Source organism: Xiphophorus maculatus, chromosome 9, assembly GCF_002775205.1.
Source record: "Xiphophorus maculatus strain JP 163 A chromosome 9, X_maculatus-5.0-male, whole genome shotgun sequence".
Classification (NCBI taxonomy): domain Eukaryota; kingdom Metazoa; phylum Chordata; class Actinopteri; order Cyprinodontiformes; family Poeciliidae; genus Xiphophorus; species Xiphophorus maculatus.
The window spans coordinates 21,397,179-21,417,219 of record NC_036451.1 but is presented as its reverse complement, the minus strand read 5'-3'; the positions used below and the strand labels follow the sequence as shown (position 1 = coordinate 21,417,219).

Sequence of the window (20,041 nt, the reverse complement as noted above, 5' to 3'; positions counted from 1 at the left end):
CAGCCATTAATCAATCAGTCAACAGCCCATCAAGATATTTGTTCTGTATGTGCTCTATAAAAAATGCTCCTCAGGCAAAGGGAGGAGAAATGGGCACACTGCTGCTGCTGCTGCTGCTACTGCTTTCGGAGCCTCTGCACAGAAAGGAAGCAGCCTGAGCGGTTTCACTGCAAGTCCTTCCTGAAGTTCTAGAAGTCAGAAGTGTGCATACTGGGCTCTGTCCTTGTTTGAGGTAACCGTTGACATAATTTACACATGTCAAAGGAGGTCAACCAAAGAGTCTGCAGTGTATGCAGACCAAAACTGCCATACCGGTGTCAAATGCCACTGAGTTGGTTTATCGTCCAAACAAGTTAACCTCCAGGGGAGAAGCACATTCCTGGCATGTTTTGTTTTGTTTTCTTTTCTTCATGTGCAACATCTAAATGTGACTGCCAAGGTTTATTCTATAAACTTCATTTAAAGTATGCGTAACTGTTGTCACTGTAAGATAGGAAAAAAAAACAAAAAAAACAAGGGACGCTTGCTTGCTGACAGACACAGCAGGCCGCTGTACGTGACACGGAGTTCTTTCGATCAATTTCGCATTCTGGTTGTGAGAGAGGACCGAGCCGTTTCTGAGGCTACGCGGGTTTCACTTCTGTGCTCTGCAAAACCACACGCACACATTCAAAAATAAACTGCCTCACACAGCCGCGCTTAGTTACACACACACACGCCGACACTCTCTCTGAGGTGAGGGCGTGCGTGCGTACGTCAAAAAGCAAAGAGTGGAATCGTAAACTCTGCTATCACGTCACGCGCCCACTGGTGCTCGGCATGGCACCCAGACATTGAGAGACGCCGGGGTGGTTCTTGATTCGCACAATGACAGTGTGTGTGTCTGAGGGCTCCTACGTCGACTGACAGTGACGTCCGTCCATTGTCTCCACCTCCTCCTCCTCCCCGTCTCTTTGCCCCACACACTAACCAGAGAACGAGCACAGCTGCTACAAAACGAGCCGAGCCTCACCTGAAAATTAGGACAAGTACATGACAGTAACTGCAGAGGGCTATTCAGTTTCAGCCAAATCCCTCCCAGACCCGGGGGAATAAGGCACAGCTGTGTTACCATTAGTGTCTGAGCTGACCTGTCAAAGTCTTTAACGCACATACACGCACAATGGGTAATTACTGCCAGTTAGCCCACTCATTTGTTGCTATTACGCCAAAATGACTTTCCCCACCGTTGCCCACACGAATGCACATCATACTGAAAATGTCATTTAGGCCTGCCGACTTGACATTTTGGGTACAATTTTGCAATTAAAGTCAATTTCTCAATAAGGTGCATTTTACTCATCAGTACCAGCCTAAATGTGTTCTCAAACAGGATGAAACGTAAACAGTTCATTTGCTGCCTACACCTGCAGCCTCTGACTCCGAGTTAGCCGTGACATGGCGAGTGCGCTGTGGAGCAGAACGGCTGTCGTTCACGTTTACCGTCAATGTTTGCAAAATGCAACAACAAAAAAGGTAAAACAAAGACAGGGGTCAGTAACCGGTATCAGGGCACAACAAGGTCTGGAAAGGTTACAACTTCAGAACTGCAAAATTGTTCCGTCACAGCTTTCCTACATTAATGAGAGGCAAAGAAACTGCCAGAGTGACCAGAGTTTTCTGCTATCATGTGAGGTTTAGAGTAAAACAGTAAGCTAGTAAAACATTGTGGCTAGCTAGATTACCTAAGGCTCCTCTGTGTTTTAAGGCAAATTTCTTTGGAAATATACAATAAAAAAAACAGAGACAGTCATATTTTGATAGCCAAACTGGAGCATCGCTTGTCACTCAACAATTTGAAAACCACAAGTGGCATGACTAATAGTCGACTGCAGGCTCTACTCCAGCAGATAGGCTGACTAACGAACCAGCTAATATCAGCTTGTTATACACAAAGTGCTACTGTCAAATTCAATTGCAAACATTAATGTATAATTGGATTATAATAATTATAATACATATAATATTAATACTCAACAATTTGAAATAAGGGTCAAATTTAATTTAAATTTCCAGTTGCTAAAAGTTTTTTTTACCTCATGAAACCTGGAAAATTTCAAAGACCAAATCCAGTTTGATCAAATTAGGTAATATTATAGATTTTTATAAAATATTTTCACCATGAAACTGTGTTTTTTCTTAAATAAAGGTTCACATATCATAAGAGTCTATCACCAAGTATGAAAATAAATGAAAAAAAAAGTACTGCTGGCAATCATGTAACATGTATTTTTAAAGTAAGGGAGACATATTAACCTTAGATAGGAATTCACACCAGGAGATTTATAACACCACAATTTCTTTCCAGAAATTAGCAAACGCCTGCAGCTGGTTTGCTAATATACTCACACGATAATGAAAAGGAAACGATAAAATGAGTCATCATTGATTGAGCTTCTAGGGAAAGATGTTATAAAGCTGACTAGGAAACTCAAATAGCAGTGAATCAAAATGAACACTTTCAGTTAGTATAAAACTTTTGTCTGTACTTTTGTGTGCCAGTTATTAATTGTGACACAGGTATTGACCTGGATTCAATAAAAGAGGGTGAAAGAATATAAAGAGAGATGAAATAGCAGAAGTGAGACCGAAGTGCAAAAAGACCCTATAAAAATAGAAAGGCTAATGAAGCAAATCGGTCTGACTTTTAGTTGACCTTATGCAAGCAAAGAGTTTTGGTTTGGCAAAAGCACATCCTTAAAATTAGTTATAAGGTCCATGATTGAAAAAAAAATCTTTAAAAGACATTGAAGAAGGAAGGACTGACCTGGAAATACTTTGGGACTTCCTGGGATGAGTTAAAAATGTACTGAAATCAAGAATATGTGTGTTTCTCTCTTTGACCTGTTCCACGTGTGACCCAATGAGTGGAGAGCAATGAATGGATGCTCCTCATCTTTCTAATACAGCACTTTACTCTCAGGCAGGAAGTTTACTTCCACGTCCAATAGTGTGGAAGGAGATGCAGAGTTTTATGCCAGTAGGCTCATCTCTTGTAAAACCAAAACCAAGGTTAGCACTGGCAGAAGATACTGGAAATGGAGTTTTATCTTCATTTTGGTAAAACTAAGTGAAGTTAAGTGGCCTTCAGCAATCTGCTTAGTTAGATAACACAATTTAATACATACACCAGTTTACCAATTGAGGTATATGCAAATGTTTTGTGAAAAGATATTGTCCTGTATCAGATTAAAATGTTACTTTGCCTAGGTTTTCCTTGGAACTACATCAACTTTTTTTGTAAAGTGCTATTTGATTACTTCTGCTGAGCTGACAGCATAAAGATGAACTAAATTAAACTGAGCTGGTTTTAAAAGTTGAATGTATTGATGTAACCACGTGTTGCTTTGGGATTCTTCCTTTTAGGAGACAAACAAAAAAAAGGCCGAACTGCAACGGTCGCCTCTCTCATCACAGAATTGCCTTCATGGAGAAAGGGTCTTGACTTGAGTATACCCAAGAACACCAGGATCTAAGTCCATTTTTCATCCCATTTCCCAAAGAGATTGTTCAAAAGACAGGTCCACCTAACTCAGCCACAGCGTATCCGGGCCTCTTAGAAGACCAGCTGACCTTTGACGCCATAGTAATGGCCTGCCTGACAGAGCCAAAACACACAGTCCGAGCATTCCCATGGGTTGGTCTGTGTTTTCTCAAACATGCAGACACACACACACACACACACCTCCACACACGCACGCACACACACACACACACACACACCCAATCATAGGGTTAAACAAACAGACACGAGCACACAGATGAATGTACATGCACAGTCCTAGAATGTGATAAGCCCCCCAGCCCTTAACCCTCTGAGATATATGGAGGAGTGCAGACAGGAATCCAGCCGCTAGCTCGATCGCTCCTGTGTTTACAAGTGAAACATGGACAGTATGTACCTGCGAGCACAACGCAGCCAGTTTCGACTGAACTCTATTTCTCACTGACAAACCAGTCTGACTGCACCAATAGCAATGCACACAAAGAAACAGTCATATGGAAATATGCTGGAGCAGCAGGGCGATTTAGGCAAGAGTTCTCACGGCCGGAGCGCTCGTTCAGCTCTGAGCAAACAAAGATTAATAATTGTTTGAAAGGGTGGAAGTACATTCCACGGAGTTAGCCACTGATCACAGCCACTCCAGACTTAAACTGGACTCCATAACAATTGAACAGAATCAGGAACCTTGCGAGACACAGGGTAGTGTTACGAAACAGTGCCACACACCCAGGTAAGAGAGTTGAAATGGGAATGAAATAAAAGGAATCCCCCTCCCAGGGATTACTTCAGTTTGCTACAACTGCACTGCTCCTGGAGACTGATTTGAACTTGTGTCAGTGCACGCCTTTCGTTTGCAAGCTTGCAGATAAAAACCCCAGCAGGCACGCTCAGAGATGGCGCCTCGGTATCGCTCGTTGGAAGTTTCAAATTTGTGCTCAGAGTCAGCCGCTTGTCAGCGTCTGTGCATTACTCAGCTCGGCAGAGTAATGTAATGATTAACTAGAGATCCAAATCTGCAAAGAATGAACAGGAAGGAAAACCTGAAATGAAAACGAATCTGCACATCTATTAGGGGTAGTTCTTGTCCGTCACCTCAAACTCTAGCTCCTGAGCTCTGCATTGTAGTTGCTCGCTTTTAATGAGACGGAACTTTAAAAACATTTGTAAAGCATACATTGTTTGTGTTGGATTTTAAACCTGATTAGGACATTAGTTATCATAAATGTGGAATGCACAGTGCTCAACCTTTTTGCCTATTAGCCGCAGTAAATCAGCAACAGCTCTACTATTGCAACAGTAGTTGTCCCAACTACTGTTTTCAAGTTAATATTAACCGAAAACAAAGAGTCTCTTTATGCAAAGGGAGGCACAGAAAGAAGGAGAGAGACAGTGGGGGGGGGGGGGGCAACAGTAAGAGCGAGCTAAATGCTGGAAAACGATAAAGGAGAGAACGATGACTGACAGAGGAACTTTCCGAAGCAGCCATTCTGGAATGTTGGTGGAAGGTGCCACATAGTTCCCAACATTTGTTGCTCAGTCGGCACAGCAACAGGACCACCAGCATGTTTATTAAATCCCTACCATAATACTGGTGAATCGAGATAAGGGGATAAGCATAAGGGGAGGAAACACTAAGGGTAAAAATGAAGGGCATGAAAATGTGATGTGTTATCTACAAAAACAACACTTTAAAAATTTGAATAACTTGATAATTTTTTAGAGATACAGGCACCTATAAAACTGAGCAGGACCTGGGTTAAAAACATAAGTAGATGAGTATCTCCCTAATTCCTGTCAGAGGTTCTCAAACCTTTTAAAGAGTATCACCTTATTAAATATCCAAGCACAATCACAATGACATATTTTAAAACAATAATTCATCAAATTCATCAAAACGTTCCCCGTAAAAAGCAACAGCAAAAGTAAAATGACATTGTTATCCATCCCCAGTGATCTCCATCCTCCTTTGAAAGAGGAAGTGGACTGGGAAAGCGTTACGCAAGAAATGAATGCTGGAGATCCTCCGTTCTAAAGGGTTAAACACATTAGTGGGTTATGATGACTTTTCAACTCGGGTCTATTTTTAAGTGTCGCCACCAATAAAGCAGCAAGGCCTGGCATTAATCCAGCGATTTGTCCTTTCTTGACAGAGTTGGCAACATGGCCGGTGTGTGTTTAAAGAAAGAAAATATGTTTTGAATGCACAGCATCACAATGTCCACGTTTTGTTTTCACCCTGAATCATCTTAGGGTCTGATTGAACATGTAACCAAACACTGCATCACTCTTCATTTGCAACAAACAAGGGTCATGCCTTGTAAGAGGGCTTTGACCTAGTCTTTAGATAAAAAACATGCAGACAGCAGTCTAAATGTCATTTGGTAGTGTTTTGTTAAGGAAAATACACTAATCACTCTATTAATGAAATGTTTATTTGTGCTTCTGATAGTTTTATTGTCTTCTATGTAATACTGTAAAACTTTCTTTGTAAAGACGTTCCTTGACTGTTCGAATACCTTGAATGCAAAAAAAAAGGAATTGCTAGCTTATATTGAGTTAGCTTGCCACTGACCGCAGCAATTAACAAATCTTGCTGTTTTTCTGACTTAAAATTGAAACATGGTTAAGCTGAGTTTTATGTATTTTCCCATGAATTAATCAATAAATCAAAATCCCCTTTCAGGGCACGATCATTGACTCACTTTCACACAAGTGAGTCAATGATCTGTGGGGGTCATGGGCCCTGTGTGTTTTCAGAGCACTCTGTTTTGCTCCGGGACTGTGGAACCAAAAGGGCGCGGCTTGTAGCTTTCTGAATTCACCAAAGCAAAGGGCTGGGCTATAATTTGAAATCATCAGTTCTTTTTATACAAGCAAAGCTGCTGTTGAACCTGTTCCTATCAGGTTGTTCTGAAAGGAACAGGTTGCTGATTTGACTTCCTGATTTGACTTTAACCACCCCACTCCATGTCAACACATTTCAACAGATCTCAGGTAGTTTGTGTTTCAGAGAATGAGTTGACTGAAGGAATACCAAACTCATAACTCCTCAAAGATTTTACACCGCGAGTCTCATTCACTCCACAGCACTCACAAACGAGTACTGATGCGTTTGGGTTATGTGCCTTGCCCAAGGGGGCATGAACACGAGGCAGAAATAGAGACTTGAATAGAACCCACAGCTTTTGATTGTAGGACAACTCTTCTTCTTACTCAGCCACTTAGATTTTCATAGTAAATGATCTACAACAGTATGTCTTCTGAGTACCAATAAAGGTAATCCAAATGCTAGCAGTTCATCAACCTCAGATTTAGCTGCTGTAACTTCCACATGGAGGTTTAGTTCACAAGATTTCAGATGGATTTCTAAGTAATTGCATTTGGCCTCGTTACAGCATAGCTCAAATAACTTTCTTATGCTTTAAAGACTCCTCCAGTGAAGAGACAAAAATTAGAAACACTCAGATGTACTGTAGGGACAGGATGATACAGCAATAACTAAAGATTCAGAGAAGCAGCCTGCTCTTTCTCAGCCCTGCCTTAGCACGTCTCACACAGCCTGGGATCCATTCATAGAAATCTGACTAACAAGAAAGAAATGATTGTTCTCTGAAAGCAGTTTTCGTTTTCTTGCTCGCGGCCTCACACACAAGCACGCTGTAAGAAACTCTACAACCGGGCTCCATTAGGTTTCAGGTGTCACCATAAAATCTGACAATAAGCACATCAGCGTGATTAAATGGCATCTTATAGGGCGATGGAATACACATGACCAGCTCCGAGACTCTAGTAACTTTCAGTATCTATGCAAGTCATGGCCAATTACCAAAGCAAAACAGAAAATAAAAACTGGAGGCAATTTATTCAACATTTGAATAATGAAAACAAAAGCTAGTTTTTTTCTTTTTATTTTTGCTGTTTGGAGTAGTAAAGAGACTCTTGAGGTATGTATCTGCAGAATGTAGAAAAACACTAAACATTTGTTATTCTATTGAAAATACTAAACCAAAGCAATTTATTATCTTCAGTTTAGGTTACCATGCTTTTATAGTCACCGTTCATGATTAATAAACTAAAACAAAATCAGCTTCATCAGCTCCAAATGAACACATATTATTTCCATGTATCCATATTAAGAAGAACGTCCACGTTCAGGATAGGGTTTCACAAACTAGAACTCAATTAAAAGTGATCTTGTCCTTTAAAATTGCTTAGCTTCAAACGCATAAAAAACACACATCCCATTCTACACTGTTAGTATCACTTATTTAACAAATAATAATAATAATTTGTTAAACACAGGAAAGCCTGTGTTTGAAAAACTAAGCCCACCTTCTAAATCACTTGCAAAACTTTAACTTGAAGTAGTTTTTCAGTCTCACACCACAGTGGAGGAACAACCATCATCTCTCCATGCTTGACAATGGATATGTGAGGTTGGCGAATTTGAGATTTTCCATTTCATAGATGAATTTACTGAAATGTCCACTCTCAGAAATATCATCTGCAGACTCTGCAGAGTCATAGCTGATGTCTTTTTACCATGGCATTGTATTAAGACAAAATTCTGTCTTTTGGCCCCATATTCGGCTAAAAAACATTCCTGCTTTACAGAGTTGGTCAGACCAGTACAAATGAACATTAGTGATGTTCACTTGGAGGCTGCTTCCCCTCCTCAGATCTAAAATCCAACGGCATGACAATCATTAGAGCCTGAAACCTTCTCTCGCTGCATCATAACAGTGCTATTGATCCCTGATCAGGTTTCACAGATGTCTCAGAGGACTGAGTGAAGATAATTTCCATGTGATTGACTGTGTTCATGTACTCTAGTCAGCAAGAGAGAAAGTAAAAGAGAAGATGAGAACAAAACAGTTTTTTTTTCATAGATTCCTCCAGATCAGATCCACTTGTACTTTATCTGTATCCCAGAAAGCCTAACTGTGATTTATGCAAATATTCTGCATGCCGTGAGCCGCATGATGATTATCACAGCCTTTCCGATAAGCCCTCTTCCTCTTCAGTAAAAACAACAGAACTAACTTCTCTTCCTCCGTGTTTTAGCCTCCATCTCCTTCATTTAGTGGAACTGCTGCACAGTCAAAAACAATCTCTCTGTCCTGTCACTCTCCTCCCCTTCTGCTCCTTTTTTCCCCCCATTTATTTATTTATTTATTTTTACTGCCTCTGAAAAGCCAGGCTAGAATAACCAGCAAGTCCAAACACACGCTGCCAACCTCCCGGTCCCTCTTGAACACACAAACGGCACAAACACAGAAATGACATGCTAAAACACACACATTGTGTGCGGTTGGTATGGTTCCCTGGCTTGCGGGGGTAAATGGAGTGGAACAGGTTAGCGCTGCTGCCATATAGTATCCCACCTGTACAAACACAGCACTAGATCATGGCAAAGCAGACACATACACACCCCTACACAGACACACACACACATGTCCTCCATCTGGACCCAGGCTCTGGTGGTTTTTAATAGCTATCGATCATTTTCCCTGGTGACACACACACCTCGATGTTACAGGCAGCGCAAAGGCACAGGTCCCAGAGTCTATGCACATTAACACATATTTGCGTACACACAACCTGCTATGTACCGTCAAAAAAGGCCCGTTTACTTTGGCTAAATGTGTCCCTGTGCCAGGTTGTGCTCACTGATGTGTCCTGCTGCGGCTCACTCTGCATTTCTTTTCAGATGAGATTATTTAATTTACATAATGAGGCCCAGACTCACTCTCCCAGATTGAATTACTTTGAGACAACAAATAAAAATGAATGCAGACAAGCAGCCCCACAAACATACAAAACCCAGTCGATGGGAGCCTCTCGCTGGAGTCCCTCTCTGGCTTTCGCCATGATAAAAACAGCATCTGTGTCCTGAAACTGTGGGGGTTGGGGGGGCCAAGCCCTGTGCCGTTGCCACCCTGTTCCAATGAGGTCATCATACACCCGCGAGTGAGTTACAGCAAGATGGGAGGGTCAAAAAGAGGAAGAGACAATCAATATTCCATATGATTCTGAGCAATAAATCTGGGATTAGTCTGGGTAGTTAGCTGCAATTAATTGTCAAAGCTAATAAAACCGTGTGTCACGGCAGAAGCAAGGGAGGCTGATGGGAAATAGTGCTGACTTTTATGGGCAGATGAATTAAAACGCTAACCGAAACCGCGTCGTCAAAGTCGGGCATCACACACTCATCCTACACTTAGTGATGCAAACAACAAAGAGACATCACTCCCTGAGATTCACTCCATGTGAATTATAATTAAACGCTGCGATTCTCTGCTTTACAGCTTGTCGTAAATCCAGACACGAACGAGGGACGTTTGTCATTTACTCTCGTCTTTCCTTTTTTTTTTTTATTGAAAAATGACCACAGTTTATTGATACGGTTAGAGTGGATTTGTGTGAGCCGCACAAAATGCAGCAGTGGAGGTTTTGCAAAAGCTGTGGTCAAGCCGAAGACAGAAAAGCAAGCAAATTACTATACACTGGTGGTTACATTAGGTACACATCAATTTTAACATTTAACGACCTTGCATATTTTAGAAAGAAAAGTTCCTTGGAGATCTTCAGTCATACAAAAATGACGTGGTTACCGTGTCACAGTAACCACGGCCTCTTTATGGCAATGTAACCCAGTCAGTGAACTGCAGGTGACACATGAACTTACTGCTATTAGTGGGTGTGAATGCAAGTAGAGTGATGACATCAACATTTGATATGTTCATTTAGTAAATTAGATCTGCTTCTCACTCTGGTTTAAAACACATTTTGACAAAATTAACCTTTAGGCCAGTATTAAACACGTTTATAAAGCCCACATTTTTGTTTTAAAAATTATTTTCTTATTGGTCTGATGTAATACTCTGGCCTTAAATGCCATGTTCTTACTAAATGTGCACAGATAATCATCAAAATGATATTCTAATTTCTTGAACATAACTCTATGTTGTAGTGTAGGATGTTTGTTATCTATGCAAAAAGGTTGAAAGCAATCATAGCTGTTCTGTGCAAATATTAATGTAAAATAATGTAAACAATCTTCAAAAGTATTACACGACACATTGTCCCAGAAATTATTGCGATTAACAATAATATTGTCATTTTGAGACCATTTTCAGCTAATATAATAATTGGCATTAGTATACCAACATCATTTTGATGTCAAAGATCAAAACATATTTTACATTTCATGTATCTAAAATCAATAAACAAAACAAACACAAGCAACAATGATTAAAATAGATTATGTAACCAATATTGCATTTTAAAAATGATTAATTGTTCAGCATAGCCAAGGCAAACAGGCAAAAGTGGCAGGTAAGACATTAGTAAAAAAGAAAAAGTCCAAATTAACTACTTTATAAGGGATTTCAAATGTTTGTTACATTTTTCAAAATGCCGGCTTTTCAACAGCATCAAATGATTTTACCTTATGATGCGATTAATTGATTTATTGCTTTTTGTGATAGGCTTAGATGTATAGAACTAGAAGTTGCTAAGGCAGAAAACAAAAACATTCAGCCAAAGGGGGAAAAAATAAAATGTTGAATGATTCTTGCACAGTGCTTCCTTTTACATTAGCTACTATCTGCCTTCACATGGACCAAAATCCAAATGAACTCTTTCACAGATTTGATGTTTTGACACCAGCTACTGACGTATTTCTGCTCCAAATATGGTCCAGTACAAGTAAATCCAGCTGAAGGTTGGACAAGAAGCTGTGCTCCTATGCTAAACCGCCCACCCATTTGTCTAATCATTCCTTCATGAATTTAACGTTTGTATGACTCCTCAATTCAGACAACTATATATCTGACGGGACGTGGAGGCAAAGTAAACCAAACCCACACAGACGCCCAGAGGATCTATGGGAACAGTCCCAAACCCGGAGCCTTGAGGAGAGCCGAGATTTACCGCGTCAGAGCTCTGACTGGACTGAACAGCTGGTCTCTTGGTGGGTGTTCAGGACTTTCTGGCTTATCAGTGCATATCTTTAAGAGTTCTTTTTCTTTTTCCAATTAGTTTTAGCTCACTTGTACTGGATTCAAATGATAGCGAGCAGCTGGTCACGGCGGCCTGAACGCTGTGTGCGAATGCATTTGTAAATCTGCTGACAGATAACAAATGTACCTGCAGTGATAAAAACAGGCCCGTTTCACCAATGAAATCAAGGTCACACATACAGCTTGTGAGAGTGTGTGTTTGCATACAGTCCGGTCCAACACACACATCTGGTAGGGCTTTTTTTTTTTTTCCTTTTTCTTTCGCATAACAGCTGAAACAACAATCATTCACGCCGGGTAAGACTATTGTGTTTTCAGCGCAGTCTGGGCTTTAGACAGTCCATCTTCTTCTCTCTCACTCACTCCATAATCCTAACCCAGAGTTTGATTCAGAGCGGAAAGCAAACTTCTTCCTATTACTTCATTGGGTTCATCGCTTGTCACCTTTGCCATGTGTCTTGCGGCGATTTGGCTAATGCACAAGTTCAACTTTCTGGTACAAACACAAGCACAGCAGAGCTGTGTGAGATTTTACTGCAAAGAACGGCTGAAACAATACAATAAGGCTGCAGCCTGTTTCCGTCACAAGGGAAATCCTGCAGCCTGGACGGCAGCTGATAGGAGTAAGATGAGAAGGAGAGCCAGAGAAGAGGAGGAGGAGGAGGAGGAGGAGAGATAAGAAGGAGGCAAAGTGTGTGGGAGACACAGAAGAGAGGGACACTTTGGGGGAAATCCAGAGGGATAAATAGCAAAGAAACATGTCAAAGCGGGGGGAGTGAAAGAGGTGAAAGACGCAGGGGAGGGAAGAAGCAGGAGGTTTTTACTGGTGAGAGAAAAAGTTAAAGTCGAGACAACAGAGACTGAGTGAACAACCTCAGGATGCAGCGGAGCGGGAACACAATGCTCAAAAACACGGCGCTGATTCTCCGTCTTGAAAATAAGCAGCGGCACAAATGAAGCAAACTGTTGGAATTCAATCAGCAAAGTGTGATTTTTATTTAGTTAATTATTTATTACTATTATTGGGCAGATATTTATGAATAGAAAAAAAAAGTTTGACTGCTAAGGACATTTAAATGAAATAGTTCAACTACAACCTTTTTTTCAGAATTTACTTAACTAAAATGATCTAATCCTAATTAAGTAAACAGAAAATGTGACATTAGTACTAACTAATGTGCTTGGTCAGAATTAAAATTGTTTTTGTATTTTGCAAATATTTAATAGTTTCCAACACTGTATTTTTTCAGTGCAAAGTAAAGTTGTCTGTTTATTTTATTTTTTGTGCAGGAAAGAGTCAAAAACCAGGAGTTAACCTTGTCAAAATTAAGACACGTTCAGTAACTGTGAATAACAAAAAGCACCACAGAGTCAGCAAATAAGTGGAACTCGTTTCAGTGCTGTGTAATTGTCTCTTTTATATAGCTTGTAAAAAAAGAGAGAATTTAAGTGAAAACATGCACACAAAAGGTCCAGAAGCAGTTAAAGAATAACTACTCATAGGCGACCAAATGTCCAGGCCCTGGATCCAACAACAGCAGGAAATCCTTCCCGCACAAACTCAAACAGTAGGGTTGCTCTCTGTTAATTTGCTCATGCACTCTTAGACATAAAATGACTTTGGCAGACTTCCATTTTGCGGTCACTTTTTTATAAGTGTGAGCTTTGAGAATGAAACGTTCTGCATAAAATATCTGAAATGCTGTGGGGTTCTGTGTTAAAGACAACCATGGAAAATATATATATATACAAAAAAAAAAGAAGACTCTACAGAGCTTGGGCATGGTGTGTTTTTTCCGAGAAACAAGTCTTAATTTAAATATCACAACAGGATAATGACCCAAAACATGCAGCTAAAAACACCCGGCTAAAAGCAAGGAGCAAAGAGGAGACTATTCTCCTCTGGCCTTCTATGAGCCTTGGAGAAGACACCCTTCAATAAAAAAGGTCTCAGAAATTCTCCAAGTAGTTTTTCTGCTTTCTATTTATTTATTTTTATCCAAAGTGCAAAAAACTGTGGTATAGTCAATGAAACTGACTAAAAGTGGAATAAGAAGAAAAATATGGTAGCAAGACTTGCATTAAGCTGCTCCCAGCCTGGTTTGTGACCATAAAGCCAAGCAATGTCCTCCCTGGCCTTTAAATCTCAAAAGAAACTACATCAGATCAGGTAAATCAAAGGGAAATCAGGTTATTGACTGACCATTCTGACACTTACTGCAGTACATAAAGACAACATTAGCAGCCATAAAAAGTCCAACTGCAGAGGTGCTTTATGATTTTAGGTGCCTCTCCACGAACAGGCAGTGCCGGGCGACTGATTTACTTGACACTCATGGGGGACGTATTTAGACCGGACGTGCTGGAGAGACTGGGCAGTAAAGCTGGCGGGGCAGAGGGTGACCCAGACAGCGAGAGGACCAGAGGGGAACACGTCAGACACACGGGTTAACCTCCTCCCATTAAACCACCCGTGATTTCAAACCAAAGGCCAGGGGACAATGGACTTCACTCCACTAATTACACACCGCAACACAGATAATAGGAAGTGTGCATCTTTATGAGGACAAGCAGATTTCTTGTCCTCGCTCAAGCAAATTGCTGTCAAAGCAAATATAAAAGCTCTGGAAAGACGCTGTGGTGGAGATGCGTACTTTGTTTGTGGAAACATTCTAATTAGCTTGTTTACTCGACTTCACTTGCAAGTAAATGTCAAGTGTCTGGCTGGTTTAAACATGTGCAGCTTTGAGCTGATATTTTCAAGTTCATGTTCCCAACTTGCTTATCTGTTTTTAAACCTCCCCCCCCCACTTCATCACATCTCCACAACATGATGCTGCCACCACCGTGTTTTACCACTTGAATGTCAAGTTTATGTACATGGCACATTTCAGTGACAAGGCAAAAGATAATACAGTAAACAATTATGAAACAAGAAATAAACCTTAGATTATGTCAAATGCCATCAGCAGGAATAATGATCAACTATACAGTATAATAAACATATTGATCAGTGTTCCAGTTATTATTAATCAAAGGCAACTCTAAACAGGTAGGTTTTTAAAGGAGCACAGTGTTTCGGCAGTTTTGCAGTTTTCTGAAAGCTTGTTTCAGATTTGCGGAGCAGAGAAGCTGAAAGCCGAACCGTGTGTTTAGGGTTTGCATTTTTCTTGTTTTATTTCCATGTTTACAGGTTCCCCTGCATTCCTTTTGACAAACTGAAAATGCTTTCTTTCAACAATGTTTTATGTTTTCTTACACTTCCGTAATGCCCAACTTGACAGTGTGCTCAAACTTATATGTCCTACCAATAGATTCTCCGACCTGAGTTGTGGATCTCTGCAGCTCCTCCAGAGTAACCATGGCTCCTTCTCCGGCAATTTAGCTTAGGTGGATGGCCATGTCTCGGAAAGTTTGCAGGGTTTCCATACTCTTTCCCCTTTTCTGAAGAATGGGCTGAACAGTACCATGTGAAATGTTCAATTTGGGAGGTTTGTTCCAGGTCCAGCCTGATTGTTTACTAATGATCTCTTTACACACAGAAGAACAAGATTAGGTGTCTGAAGGCAATTGTTTGTACTGTGTCTATAGCTCTGTACCATCTATTTAAGGCATCTAAATAAAAAGGGGGCTATATCCAAACACACACCACATTTATCAGATTTTTATTTGCTTAACAGACTATGCACATGGCAAAACATGGTGGCGGCAGTATCATGCCTTTTTATGGTTTTTTGTTGTTGTTTGTTTGTTTAAAAAAAAAAAAACATACCATTTCCCTTCCATGTCACTATTATACACTGAAATTTGTTGCTCTGTCCTTCACGAAAAACGTATTTAATTACACTAGAGTTTATCTTTAGCTTCACAACAGTTGAAAAGGTTCCAGGAATATTAACACTCTTACACAAGACTTTACACAGTGCAACCATGATAATGACAATAACTTCATCGACTTCATATAGGACAAACTATGCGAGACCTCCATCTTTAGACCATCACAACATCCATCGAAATTAAAATACTGAAAGAACTTTGTAACAGGAATAAGTCCACCCATGTTTTTTTTTGTTTGTTTGTTTGGGGTTTTTTTTTTTTTTGGTTTTTTACTCCAACTCTGAATTTGATGTTCTGATTTTTACTGTTCAAAAATAAAGACAATAAGACAAATATAATGTAAATTAAACTTTTATTAAAGCAAAACATAAGTAGTAATATTAAACACATTTACTTAGTGACAGATAGAGGACATTAAGCTGTATAAACTCCTCCAGTCCCGCCACTGACTGCAAAAAAGCGGGTAACCAAATATTCAAAAACAACACGTCATCCCACAATGCACCGCGCTCACGCTCTGCTTTAACGCATTACCTCATCCCACAATCCACCGCGAGACTCAGAATCTTCTGGGTGGTTGTCTAGGCAACACACCTTATCGGGCGGGTTTGACTCCGCCCCTGGACACGCCCTCCAGCCAATAGGAGAGCCCGGTTATGACTTCATGGTTATTTTTAGAGAGGCCGCGGCAGCAAATAAGCTTTACCTCCACGCTGCCTGGCTTACAGTGTATACACAGCCAGGCAAGAAGGAGCAGCTCAGCAGCTGCGAGGCGCCTTTCACTCTTAGACTCAGTACAGCTGTGGATACTGTGGGAAGAGCTTAGTGAACAGTTACAGACCAACGAGTGAGGGGAAGAAGTAAGTTCTGATTCCTGTGTCGCTCTGAGTTTGGAGACTTTTTACTCACTGAGAGGACTTTTCGGAAGGAAGAGGGACGAGAAGTTTGTTTGTTAGGGTTTTTCTAAAAAAAAAAAAAAAAAGAAAACTCTCTAGCTGCGTCTCTTTTTAAAACTTCTTCTATGTATACCAAGATGGAAACTACTTTCTACGACGACTCACTCAACGCTTTCTCCCAGAACGACAACGCGGGCTACGGATACGGCAACCCCAAAGCGCTGAAGCACAGCATGACGCTGAACCTGTCCGACCCGACGTGCTCTCTGAAGCCTCACCTGCGCGCCAAAGCCGGCGACCTGCTGACCTCTCCGGACGTGGGGCTGCTGAAGCTGGCCTCCCCGGAGCTGGAGCGGCTCATCATCCAGTCCAGCAACGGGCTCATCACCACCACCCCGACCCCGACCCAGTTCTTGTGCCCCAAGAACGTCACCGACGAGCAGGAGGGCTTCGCGGAGGGGTTCGTCCGAGCCCTGGCCGAGCTCCACCACCAGCATATGCCGGCCACGACCAATGCCTCCGCTCCGCAGGCCAGCGTCAACACGGCGCTGCCGCCCGTCTCATCCGTCGCCGGTGCCACTGTTTATAACAACACCCCGGCCATGCGCTCCGACTCTCCGGTCTACGAGGACTTGAACACGTTCAACCCGGCGATCAGCACCGTCTCGGCGCCGAGCTACACCACCTCAGCGCCGGCCGTGTCCTTCCCCGCGCCCCCTCCTCAGCTCCCCATCTACGGCCAGCCGTCCCCGGCTCAGCTGCCGCGGCTCACGGCGCTCAAGGAGGAGCCGCAGACGGTGCCCGAGATGCCGGGGGAGACCCCTCCCCTCTCCCCGATCGACATGGAGAACCAGGAGCGCATCAAGGCGGAGAGGAAGCGCATGAGGAACCGCATCGCAGCCTCCAAGTGCCGGAAGAGGAAGCTGGAGCGGATCTCCCGGCTGGAGGATAAGGTGAAGACCCTGAAGTCCCAAAACTCCGAGCTGGCGTCCACCGCCAACATGCTGCGGGAGCAGGTGGCCCAGCTGAAGCAGAAGGTGATGAACCACGTCAACAGCGGCTGCCAGCTCATGTTGACGCAGCAGCTCCAGACCTTCTGAGGCGACCCCAGCAGACAGGAGAGACTGTAGTTTGAAAGAGACGGACGCTTCCTGTGATGGCGTGTCTCCCCCCAAAAAAACATCCCAATGGGATTTGGGAGGATACGGAGGCGACACTGACAGGATCACTTGGGAGGGGGTGGGTGGGGGGCGATGAACTGCCGCTCACTCCCCTTGTGGCAGTCCTGGAGATGGGGCTCGGGACAGTGACAGCAGCCATGAACCAGAGAGGACATGCACCAACTGAACTAAAGTGAACTGAAAGTTTTCTTGATTTATCCACAGCTCTGCATGGACTTTGCCATTTCCACAAGGAGAGGTTCAGTATTAGGACTTGAGAGACTTTTCTTGCTGTAGCCATATTTTTGGGCGTGTTGTCAACGCTAAATAAAGTTGTAACAAATGCTGCCGACCTCTGAGTTACAGTTCAAAACACCATTTTCTTAATTGTAAGAAATTAAGTTAGATAAAGCTTCAAGAATTTCTTGTTGTTTTGTTTTTCTAAAAGTCGTTTAATGGGGTTTCACTCATTGCTATATGTATATAAGATCAACTTGGAGTACTTATGTTTACTATTTGTAATAAGGAAACTGTATAATGTTTGTTTTTGTTTTTTTTATTGCTTGTCTTCTGAGCACTTCAGAAACTAATCGATATTTAAGGAGAAAAAAATAAACCAGATGGAATGAAGCAACAGTGTCTCTCTGTGTTCTTGTGACAGGAAAAAAAAAACAGTGGGTGTGCCATGTCAGGAACTCAGAAACAATAAAACATGTTGCAACATGTTGCAAGAACTGCTAGTTCTGAGAACATCAAGGTAAATTCCATTAGTGCTGGTATTGATCCAAGCCCAGCGATTGGGTTACAGCTGACAGGCCAGGCTCACTTACTGATGAAAGCCTACACTACAGATGGGCCGGGGTTGATCTCCACTCTGTGACTAAGCACAGAAGTTGTTTATTTTTTTGAATCCCTAAATTATCTCAAACCCTATAAGCAATAGTTTTATGCCAACTCTTTGGTGATACTAGGCTAAAATCACTTTAACATCTCAACCAAATTGACATACACTGAAGTTTTGTTTTTCAGTGTCGCTGCTACTTTCGAGGATCCAACTTCACTTTTTCGGAAGTCAACAAAGTCAATATTTCAAGAACAACTCCAGAGTGTCAGCTTTTGCGCAACAGAATTAATTGAAGTCACCCGTAACTTTGTAAATGTGCTGCCCTGTCTCAGGGTCATATGATCAGATATTTGAAAAATAGCATTACATGCACAAACACAACAAAAGTTTAATTACTTTGATGCCTATTCCTCTATTACGAAATATTTCATAGTAATAGAACATGTATAAATAAGCCCGTCTGTTAGTTGTTTTGGACGTCAGATTGTCAGACTCGGTTAGATAAACATCGTCCAGACCGCTTAAATTAGGGAACACAATACTCTTGCCTGTTCAGTAAACAGGTGTTTTTGACAGGACAGCAGAAGTATAGCGCTCAAGAGTTATGTAATGTTTTTATACTTTAAAACAACAGGCCCCCCTGGTTCACATAAATCCAGTTCGCCACTAGAGGGCGACAGAAACTGTAACCGAGATTTCTCGCTCCTTGCGGTGGATTGTTATTGCCTGTAGTGGTTCCTTGATTGTTTTGCTTTAATTAAAAATAGATTATCATCTTAATTAGTTAATCTCAAAGAGTCGACACGCCCTTAATAAAAAGACAGGTTTTGAAACATTGAGATCATAATAAAGCTCTGTTATTTTCATTCAATTGCTCAATCTTCTTCATGCAGTCTGAGAATGTCACATCTTGATTTTGCAATATCTGCACACTGTTATGCAAAATTCGTCAGGTTGTTAGGATTTCTTTTGGTTACAGGCCTGTCACTCAGATTGAGATGACCTCTGAACTCTGGCTGGGCGGGTCCAAAACTCAGTCTCTTCAGGTGAAACTCTTTTTTATTTGAATAAATGTGTAAGTCACTGTGATGCTGAAAAATGAAATCCCTCTTCAGCGTTATGGATAGATCTGAAGATTTTGATCCAAGCAGACAAGAGGCTGTTCATAATTTCCCCACCAACACAACCGATCCAACTCTCAACTAAAGAAAAGTAACCATTTGATGCAGCCACTACCGTGTTTCAGCGTGAGAACGATGTTTCTTTGGGAATGCACAGAGAGAAAGTTTCAGTTTGGCTGTAATAGAACCTGAAGTACTTTTCACAAGTCAATAATGTTTGGGAAACAATTTTGCTTTTAGTTAGATAAATGAAAAACTACCAGCCATTAAACAATAACATGTTATTGTACATATATATATGTACTTACCCATATATATGTAAGTACAATAACACAAATGATAAATACAATTATTCATGAACATATTACACATACTTCTTTTCTAGTTCAACCTCCCAAATTATATTTGTCACATAGGCTTGTTAACTTGCTTTCTACACCATTAAATTATATCCAAGTTTTATAGTTTATAAGTCTATGAAATTTTTAAAATTACTCCAGTTCTATCTAACCTACGAAATTACAAAAGTTAAATATGTTTCACCAAGACTTATTTGTATTTCAATACCCAATGCGATTTGGTTTCTCAAACTTGCATCAGCGTGACATCATCCCG

At 41.3% G+C, this 20,041-nt stretch overlaps 1 protein-coding gene across 1 annotated transcript; it reads left to right on the top strand.

The window, feature by feature from the left end:
• Positions 1–16,083: 16,083 nt before the first annotated feature.
• LOC102234665 (transcription factor AP-1-like) lies at positions 16,084–18,091 on the top strand. Its single transcript, XM_005795556.2, has one exon. The coding sequence runs from the start codon at positions 16,427–16,429 to the stop codon at positions 17,399–17,401; it is 975 nt and encodes a 324-aa protein (XP_005795613.1). The 5' UTR covers positions 16,084–16,426; the 3' UTR covers positions 17,402–18,091.
• The last annotated feature ends 1,950 nt before the right edge of the window (positions 18,092–20,041 follow it).